The 9,545-nt window shown below is 45.8% G+C and overlaps 2 protein-coding genes across 4 annotated transcripts; one reads left to right on the top strand and one right to left on the bottom strand.

Annotated features, from left to right (window-relative positions):
* Positions 1 to 3,194: 3,194 nt before the first annotated feature.
* LOC124708472 (peptide chain release factor 1, mitochondrial) lies at positions 3,195 to 5,674 on the top strand. 3 transcript variants are annotated; one of them, XM_047240158.1, is made up of 11 exons: positions 3,214 to 3,309; positions 3,392 to 3,490; positions 3,577 to 3,760; positions 3,879 to 3,927; positions 4,015 to 4,093; positions 4,202 to 4,276; positions 4,362 to 4,439; positions 4,566 to 4,724; positions 5,005 to 5,100; positions 5,178 to 5,413; positions 5,446 to 5,674. In XM_047240158.1, exons 1-10 carry the CDS (start codon positions 3,247 to 3,249, stop codon positions 5,364 to 5,366), a joined length of 1,071 nt encoding a protein of 356 aa, XP_047096114.1. In that variant the 5' UTR covers positions 3,214 to 3,246; the 3' UTR covers positions 5,367 to 5,413; positions 5,446 to 5,674. The 3 variants fall into 3 exon arrangements, with proteins under 3 accessions (XP_047096115.1, XP_047096114.1, XP_047096113.1); XM_047240159.1 differs by having other exon boundaries at positions 3,195 to 3,309; positions 3,388 to 3,490; positions 5,178 to 5,674; XM_047240157.1 differs by having other exon boundaries at positions 5,178 to 5,674.
* A 1,890-nt stretch (positions 5,675 to 7,564) lies between these two features.
* On the bottom strand, positions 7,565 to 8,927 carry LOC124649051. Its single transcript, XM_047188733.1, has 2 exons — positions 8,032 to 8,927; positions 7,565 to 7,955 (listed from the first exon to the last, which is right to left on the bottom strand). The coding sequence occupies exons 1-2, from the start codon at positions 8,894 to 8,896 to the stop codon at positions 7,900 to 7,902; spliced, it is 921 nt and encodes a 306-aa protein (XP_047044689.1). The 5' UTR covers positions 8,897 to 8,927; the 3' UTR covers positions 7,565 to 7,899.
* Positions 8,928 to 9,545: the final 618 nt, after the last annotated feature.

The raw sequence follows: 9,545 nt of genomic DNA, 5'->3' as shown, positions 1-9,545 counted from the left end.
CTAGAAATTTTTCTATAGAATCTAAATCCTACACGTGAAGGTACCGAAACTTGCACGGGCGCATGCAGCTGGTTTTAGGCTTTTAGTGTGTAGAGTACTCTCCTTTCTAAACTGATCCTACTATTTCAAATTAATTGGAATTCTAAATTTATTTCAAATAAACTTTCTCTTAGTTTTACTAAGTTTTTTTTAAAAAAAATATATTATGATATCTACAACATCAAATCTATAAAAGCATACAAAAATGTTTCATGATTAATCTTGTGAATTAGTTTAGATAATATATATGTACAAACTATATATTTTTTATAAATTTGGTTGAACAAAAAAAATTGAATTAGAGCAAAGATATAATTTGAATAAATTGGAATGGAAGTAGTAGTTCATGATGTGATGTAATTACTCATGTTTACTCTTTTACACGTATTTCGAGTTTTTTGCTAATGGTGTTGGTTAACTAAATCGAGTAGTGTAATACGAAAATTATTAGTGATGTAAGAAGACGAAGGAAAGAAGATGGAACCCATTATCATAGAAGGGATTGAGAAGATATCCAAGTTTGTCATTCATGCACATGCGAACCCCAAGGACGTATCTTTACATTTAGGTGTGTTAGGCTGGTCATAGTGGGGAGTAACTTAGACTAGTAACATATACCATGTTACTAGTCTATGTTACTACTTTCATAGTGGTTACTAACTTATATGTGGTGTCATGCATTGTGTCATTTATTATGTTGTAGACTCATTTTGCCTTCGGGTGTGTGATGTTATGGTAACATAGCTAGTTACCACCTCACTCTCTTTCTTCATTTATTGGCATGCCATGTCACCAAAATGCCTTGAGATGTGTGATGGTACTAGCTATGTTATTCCCACTATGAGTCTCAGATGCACTGACCGGAGGTGGTAGTGATGTCAGTGTCGTCTCGGTTTTGTTCTCTAGCTTTGGATCCTTCCCGTAAATGGCCTTCAGGGTTAGTGGGGAAGCAAATTATTGTCACACTTTTTACGCAATCAGGCTAGGGTTTTTTGTCGGTTGTTCATGATGACACGATGTGCTCTATCGGCCCCCTCTCCTCTCCCCCAAAGAACAGAACGTTCCTACATTTTATTCGCATTGACTTGGATCAAGGAAAATAAGAGGATAATAATGGCGGGGAACAGACGAGGTCTTTGTATTTGTGAGAAACAAATTGGACAAGGGTCTTTTGAACCTAAAAGGAGGGATAGGTGCTAGAAGTCTACGTTCATCAAATGGTGCACGGTGCATTGACCGAAATCACTCATGTGGGCAATTGGAGACCTACCTGAATATAGAGAGCATTTAATCGTATGGCCTCTTTTTCTGAGGAAAGAACAAATCTTCGTGTGGGTGGAGAGAACTGAGCGCTCGCTCAGTGCAAGGCATGCGAGTATTCAAGTCCCAAGAACAGCCAAATTAAAATGGGGTGCTATCAAACACGTATAAATTGTTGGATAATTAGGCACAATTTCCATGATTAATTCCAGAATATAAAGCATGACGAAAGTAACTACTAACATGTGAAACTCGAACATACTAGATGCAGTGATCAACATGAACAGTAGCAGAGCAAACGGTACAACATCCATCGCTAAACAGATCGAGATATGTCGCACGTACCGATCTGGTGGAGGTGGCGGTGGAGGTGTAGCAGACGATGTCGCAGCAGTAACGTTGTTGATGACAACGTTGTTGACGACGGGGACGATGGGTCGAAGTAGACGGTAGGCAGCACCGCCCGACTTGGACGGAAGGCGACCCGTGATGAAGAGCTTGAGCAGTCGCGCAAGGAAAGTCTCGGCTCGAGGCTCAATCCACTCATCACGAGCGCGGCGCGCGTCGTGATGTGTCGAGTCGAGTCGAGACGAGCGAGCGAGCGAGGAGGAGGAGGAGGAGCGCGCGCGTGTAGCACTCCTATTCTCACTCACTTACTAGTGGTGGAACAATCCACCTTATAAGGTGGTCTAACTTCCTCCCAAGTTTCCATGTGGGACTAAACTTTCCACCTCTTGCCACTCCCTAGTGAGCTGCCACCAACTTGGGCTCAAACTCACAAGGCTGCCACTAAGTGGGCTTTAAGATTTATAGGGAAAATCTGAAATCTAGTATGGGCCATTAAGTGTAGGCCCAATATTTCAACATAAATCTGCTGCTAAAGAGACTACCTATAACAGACTTCAAAAAGAGAATTTGTTCCCTTTGGTTAACGTTTTTTGTGTACTCCCTCCGTTCACAAATAATTAAATGTACATGCGGGTTTGTAACATAAATTATGAAGTGAAGTGAACTATACATTGAAAAGAATGCATGTAAAAAATAAGAAGAGCATGTGCTCAATATTATTGGGTTTGATTTCCGTGCGATGCGAGAGAAGCAATTTTTGCTACTTTAAAATGCATTGAGAAAATATAAGTATACTCTTTTATGAATAAAATTTAAAAGCTAGATGTTCACTTACTTGAGAACGGAGTGGGTGACAACGTGGACTTAGCTTAGTAGTTGGGTCGCAATGGCACTCCCCAACGATGAAATTCAATCCCTGTGAGGAACGAATTTCTGAAATTATCACGCCAACCCCCACTTATATTATATCACTAGTGTCTAGTTTCTCCTAGACACGGTTTAAAAGACGGGAGGGAGTAAGTCTGAAACAAGAAGTGCGTGAACAAATAACTCCGTAACCTTGTCTACAAAGCGGTACAGCAGATCACACAATTGTGCCAGAGGCGGAACACTGAATATACGTAAACGGCATGTCGGAGGCGGAATTAGAACGCCTAAACCCCCGGAAGGGCCGGAAGGCCCAGAAAGAAAGGCAACTGCAGCTTTAGGTTCCCAGCCACCGCGATGCAGCAGCCCCTACGGCGATGCGGCGGCGTCGCCTTCGCCGTGCTCCGGCGGGTACGCCACTTCCCACACGCCGCCGCCACACCTCCTCCGGCGGCGTGGATGCGCCCTTCCACTCCCCGCCTCTACTCAACCTCCGGTGAGCACCTTCCGCGTTCTCCTCGCTCCATCTATTAGAACCGCTACGAATTCGCTTGTATTTCCAGTTCTTCCATGAAATTAGCGCCGCTCCAAGAAGAAATCTTTCTGGTTTGAGGAAGGGAAAGTAGAAACCCAATTGTTCCTTTCCATTATGTCATTCAAGCAACAATTAATTCTTTCCCCGTTCTGTTACCAGACACGAGCCAGCAGCTGCCCTCGAACCTGGTGCAGATCATGGAGCAGAGAATGAAATTGATCGAGCAGAGGAGTGCATTCCTCCAGGAGCAAATCAACCAGGTAATTTTTTATGGAAACCCGCATTGCTAAGTAGTGAGGTCAATCTTGATTTGATTTGGGCGCGTGTTGTTAATGAAGTCAGCCAGCCGCCTCGCCCGAGGAGTACTCGAGGGCTAACAAGGAGTTCCACAAGCTGGAGAGCACCATGGAATTGATCAAGGAGCTGAGGTCAAAGCAGAAGGTGATAATAATCCTATTACACTGTATAATGCTTGTCTAATGGTATGGAAGGTTGTGACTTGTGAGTGCGCTCTTCATTATTTCTAGGAAATAAACGGGTTGAAATCGTTGGTGACGAACTCTGCGGAGGAGAAGGACATGCTCGAAATGGCAGCCGAGGAACTCCTTGAGGCTGTTGAGGAGGAGAAACGACTGCAGCATGCGTTGTTCAGAACCTTGCTTCCGAAAGATGAAGCTGATGAGAGGGACTGTATATTGGAGGTGCGAGCAGGTATGGCAGACCCTGCCCTGTTAATCCATCAACATAATCTCTCCTTATAGGTGGCTGCTTGTGTCTAATTTGGTTTTCACTGAGCCAGTAGTGGTTGATGATGAATATACTGTTGCAGGAACTGGAGGAGAAGAGGCTTCCTTGTTTGCTATGGATATATTCAGAATGTCGGGTGGATGTTTATGTTCCAGCGCAGTAAATGTCTGTGACCCCTAGTCTATCATATTAACTAACTTGATTCTTCTATGTTATAGGTATGAGAAGTATTCCCAAAAGAATGGGTGGAAGTTTGATGCTATTGACATAATGGAGTCTGCTGTTAAAGGATACAAGGTATAACTTTGTTGGCAGTTTCCTATTGTATCACTATAGAGTAAATGTTGATATTTTACATATAGAAATCTCTCCCTTCCTAACTTGCATTTTTCTGTGGATACAAAGGAAGCTAGTGGGTCCATTTCAGGCCCTGGGGCATACGGGAAACTTAAGTTTGAGAGTGGTGTTCATAGAGTTCAGGTATGATAACCAGTCATTTTTCTCGCATCCATCATATTGTCCTACTAGCTCCTAAAGTTATTTGACTTGATCCAATTCATGGCAGCGAGTCCCAGTGACTGAGAAATCTGGACGTGTGCACACTAGTGCTGTATCAGTCGCAGTTCTTCCTCAGGCTGATGAGGTTGGAATTTCATATACTCCGTAGCATTTATGATTTCCTTTTTTTTTTCTTCTTAAGTCATTTTTGCTTCATCTCTGCAATTTGTGGCATGACTACTAATTCTACAAATCGCTTCTGCAAGTGCAGGTTGATGTCCAACTTCGTAATGAGGACTTGAGAATTGATACCTACAGATCAGGTGGCTCTGGAGGTCAGTCTGTCAATACGACGGATAGTGCAGTTAGGATAACTCATGTTCCAACTGGAACAGTGGTTGCAATACAAGACGAGAGATCACAGCATCAGGTTCCAACACACACACACACTAGTCTACCCAATTTGCTGTAGGTTTCCCTTTAAAATAAAATAAAACTTATGCTTAAGATGGCTCAGTTCTACATTTTCATTCTTGTGCTGCCATGACATATTCACTATCTTATTGGCTTGTCCGTTCGTAGCTTTGATGTCACTAGCACAAACTTAGAAATATTCCGTTCACTTCCAGTGAATTGTGTCAACATCCCATGTCCATGAGTCCATGTCGATAAACGAGTCTGCTCCATTAATGTTGTATTTAACTCTCTAGAACAAGGCCAAGGCTCTCAAAGTTCTCCGGGCAAGACTGTATGAATTGGAAAGGCATAGACTCCACACTGACCGATCGAAGCTCCGTTCAGAGCAGGTACATCATTATTTAGTCATCTTGACATATATATCTTGTCTTGATGGGATCCTTATTAAGCCTGAACCCGCTTGTAGATTGGAAGCGGTGACAGGTCCGAGCGCATCCGAACATACAACTTCCCACAAGGACGTGTCACCGACCATCGTGTTGGGGTCACGCACCATGCAATAGAGGACGTCATGGAGGGGGAGAGCCTGGACGTCTTCATTGAAGCACTGCTGCTGCAAGAAGAGATGGATGCAATAGCTTCGTTTGCTTCCTGAGCCATTATCTGTTGGTTCTCTTCCCGGAGCTCTGAACCGCATCATAAACACACAGAACAGAACACTCGAGCAGCAGAGGACAGCGCATTATTTCTGCTGCTGTTCTGAACTCTGAACTTCCTCTGGTCCTTGTTCATCAAGGGTTGTGGTCTTTAAGGTCATTGCTGCATTTGCCATTGTTTTGGGACCAGCTGTTATGCATTCTCAAGTTTTGCTGGTCCTTGTTTATCTAGGGTTATATGGTCTCTAAGGTCATTGTTGTATTTGCCATTGTTCCGAGACCAAGTGCTGGTTCTGATACTTTTCACTTTGTTTTGTTATATCCTAGATTTGCTGCAGTTAATTCTTGGTTCTTAAGTAAACCATTTTTAAATTTGAATACCAAAACATCCGGGGGCGTTGAGTGGCATGGGCCGTGTATTTTTTTCATGCATGCTTGATATTATCCTCGAGTATAGTACATGGGTACCCAATCAGCAAGCAGTCGAGCACTTCTCGATCTACATCTCCGTCCGGTAGATCCAATGGAAAGTGTGTGGAAGTGCGACGGTATTTTATCTGGTTGGAAACTAGGCTCGAGGCAAGTGGACTGGACATGGACATACGTTTCTCTCATCTATCAATATGAACTAAATTACTACAAGAATGGATCATATCGAGCCACAGCCACTCTGTATGTGCACATCGGGCTCCAAAACAATTGAACAAGTAAACATATGCAAGTCGCCGGGCTTCTCCTGCTGGCCGTGAAGGGGGCGGAAGCGGGGGACGGCAGAGGACTGGGCTTACACAGGACAATAGAGGAGTGCGAAGATGAGTGCTACAAAGGTTATCATGGAGACTGCAGAGCACATGGAGTACATGGCGTGCATGATGTACTGTATGGACGGCGTTGAAGGACATCTGTTCTGGGTCTGATCTGGCATTTGGTCACTCGTTCCCAAACAGGGGGTTTGCTGACATGGGCAGGGTAGTTTCATCTCTGTACCATTTGGAAAGGGCTCAATGATGGCCAAACGACTTGGCGAGGTTCCAGTATCTGCAGCGGAAAGGAAATGGTGGTGAAATATCTCTGGAGGATCTTGTTGATTGCTCTGGTATTGTGGACTACCTCAAAGCACTGCATGCGGTTTCCAAAACTGGTTGGTCCATGTCATCGAAGGCAATTGTGCTAGAGTAGTTTGTCAGATTGTAGCTTGTGTTGAACCCAGGATTTGAGCTTGTGTTGTGCGATTGTAGCTGGAGCAAGGCACACCTATTCTGCACGTGCAAGATGGTATCTGGCCGCCGCAGGTGACGGTTGTGATCAGCACATTCCTTGCTTCTCTATTTTCAGGGCTACATTTATCTCCAGCGATGGTAGCTCCGCCGCTGTTGGCAGAGACAAAGAAGATGGGCACATTGGGGAGAATAAAACAGCTTTCAACACAAGTTAAAAAAAAAAGAGGCTTTCAACACTGTCAACTTCTGATTACGGGACTTAATAAATTGAAGCCAACTTTTGGTTTTGTGAAATATGAGACACCAAAACAATTGCAACTTTCAACTACACCTAGACTAACTTCAATACAAACCTTACTTAGAAAATCAAACTTTTGACAAAATAGTAAAAAAGCATTCCATTCACCAAAATCTTGGAAACCCAACTTTCAACAAAAAATAGTACATACTCATCAAAATGGGTATTTAAAAATAAAAAAAAGGTATTCAGGTGTTGGATCATAGGTTTCATATCTCAAAACACCAACTTCCAGAAAAAACAAAAAAGGTAAATGGAACCCGTACCTCGACTCAACATTTATGCACATATCTTGGCATATTGAAGCTAACACGTACAAAGAAAAGTAGAAATGGACAATCGATCATCAAGCATGAAGAACTTCATGAACTACTAACAAGATTCAGCAAGGAAGAAACTGAGAAAGGGAGCTCATATACAGGGTTCAGATGTTTTGTGCAAAAAAAAAAGTAATTGAATGTGTTGTGCGAAGGGATCCAGGCCTGGGAACAGGGCATATATTCAACCTGCCATCTATATCAAGTCATGTTCAGGAAATCGTACTATGCTCTAGGCAATATTCAACCTGCCATCAGACCACTTCTTTTATTATCATTATGTACTAAATGGGACAAAAGAATATCACAGCCACTTCATTTTCATTATGTACACAATATTGTGAAAGAGCTGCACATTGACAGAAAGGAAGAATAATGCTTCAACTGCTTAGGTTTCCAAAACAGGGAAAAGTATTGTCACCATGTTTTCTCAATCTACAGGTTTGAACACTGGGTGCAAGTAATTATCATTTACCATCCAATGAAGTAATAACAAATAGGAACACATGAGGCGAAGCAGCTACATAAATAAGAGGATCATCTAGAATTTACGGCAAGGAGGTTCCGAAATGGGGATTCACTTAACTCAAGCAAGCCTGTACTACCACAGAATCACGACAATTCCTCGTCGGTTGCTTAGCTACAACAAACACATGGAAGCAGAGCAAACAGATGGGTGATTGTGATACCCCCAATGCTATGATTGCAATGTTCCGAACAACGGCTTCACATCATCATCGGCGACCTTGTCCGCTGGACCTGCAAGAATGACATACCAATTATTTCACAGAACAATTAGCAGTCTATTTGAAGCAGTTCTGGGGTTAACCACCACCTTGCGGCTCAAGTTTCACGGGATTCTTGTCCTCCCTGGGAGATGGCGTGGACCGTGACATTGAGCTGGCTGCGGCGGCCGCTGCTGCGGCGAACGCCAGCGGCGTAGGCTGCTGCATGGCATTGAACTTGAGCATCTTGTCCCTGTCCCGGTTGGCCTCGCTGCTCTTGGGGGTCTTCTTCTTGGGCGGGTGGGCCGCGAGCTTCTCCTTCTTGGTCTTGGCCTCCTCCTCTTTCTTGATCTGGGCTACCCTGTCCTCCTCCTCCTTCTTCTTGGCGGCCCTGGCCTCCTCCTCGAGCGCCCGGAAGGCCGCGTCGAGCATCTCCCGCGAGCGCTTCCGCGCGATGGCGGCCTCCATGACGCAGCGCTCGGCCTCCTCGCGGGCGGCAGCCGCGGCGCGCCCGACGGACTCGTGCGCGAGCCGCGCCGCGACGAGGAGGACGCGCGCGGCGCGCTCGTCCAGCACGCGGCGGCCGACTGCGGCGGGCGTGTGGGAGAAGGTCCTGTCCTCGGCGGCGGCGGCGCACGGCGGGCAGACGAAGGAGGCCGGGTCGGGGACGCAGGAGAGGTGGGCGACGGAGACGGCGCAGGTGGTGCAGGGGGTGGTGGGGCCTGGAGGGGCGAAGGGCGGTTCGAGGAGGGGCTGCTGGTCGTCGGCGGGGAGGAGGAAGAGGCAGGCCGAGCAGAAGGCGGCTGGGTGGTACTGGAGGACGCAGGAGGAGCAGAGGCGGCAGAACACGCCGTCGTGGCGGACGTGGTGGAGGGGCCAGGCGTCGCGGCCGGAGGCGCAGCGGTCGCCGCCGCAGCCGCGAGGGGCGGGGGCGGCGGAGGAAGGGGACGGCCGGAAGGGAGGCGTCATGGCGGCTCGAGGGGGAGGGAGAGGATTAGGGTTTGTGGGGGAAGACACGGCTGAACGGCTCTCCTCCTCGAGGAGCCATTTTCACCTCTTTTTTTCACCTGTCCTTCAACAAATGGAAGAAGAAAAACATTTCCAGTTACTGTATGTGCGAGCTAACCAAAATGACATGTGCGAGGTTTTTTTAATATAGGGTTTTTACCGGGTCTTACCATTTGATTCTAAACCGATGTAAAGGATTAAATAATGTTCCCTCTGTTTTGGAAATAATGCAAATTTATCTAGATTTACATGTATGTACACATGTTTCAGTGTGTAAAAACATATGATTTAAAAAATTCTGACACTTATTTTTGAATGGAGAGAGTTCATTTCAACATAGTTGTTGCTTGCGAGGGCACATATGTGTGGATGCATTGGTGTCAAGGATTACGAGTCGACGAGTCGATCTGGGGTAGCGACTCATAGACTAGTTTTGACTAGTCCGGATTCATGTTGTCTAGTCCACATTAGTACATAACTAGTCGACTCCTCTGCCCGCGCCATGCCCAGCAGCGCGTTGCCTCCCGCACGCGCTGGTCTTCCTTCTGAGGCACCCGCTCTTGGCGGGGTCGACGCGGTGGCTGCCGTCGTGTCTGCCTCGGCCGCAATC

Source organism: Lolium rigidum, chromosome 4, assembly GCF_022539505.1.
Source record: "Lolium rigidum isolate FL_2022 chromosome 4, APGP_CSIRO_Lrig_0.1, whole genome shotgun sequence".
In the NCBI taxonomy this organism is placed as follows: domain Eukaryota; kingdom Viridiplantae; phylum Streptophyta; class Magnoliopsida; order Poales; family Poaceae; genus Lolium; species Lolium rigidum.
The sequence above is the reverse complement of the archived record's forward strand: the minus strand, read 5'-3'. Positions and strand labels throughout refer to the sequence as shown.

Coding starts and splice junctions, on each gene's coding strand:
- LOC124708472 (XM_047240158.1), top strand. CDS start 3,247: ATGGAGCAGAGAATGAAATTGATCGAGCAGAGGAGTGCATTCCTCCAG. Junction 3,310..3,391: donor TCCAGGAGCAAATCAACCAG/GTAATTTTTTAT, acceptor TAATGAAGTCAG/CCAGCCGCCTCGCCCGAGGA. Junction 5,101..5,177: donor CGAAGCTCCGTTCAGAGCAG/GTACATCATTAT, acceptor ACCCGCTTGTAG/ATTGGAAGCGGTGACAGGTC.
- LOC124649051 (XM_047188733.1), bottom strand. CDS start 8,896: ATGACGCCTCCCTTCCGGCCGTCCCCTTCCTCCGCCGCCCCCGCCCCT. Junction 7,956..8,031: donor ACTTGAGCCGCAAGGTGGTG/GTTAACCCCAGA, acceptor TTGCAGGTCCAG/CGGACAAGGTCGCCGATGAT.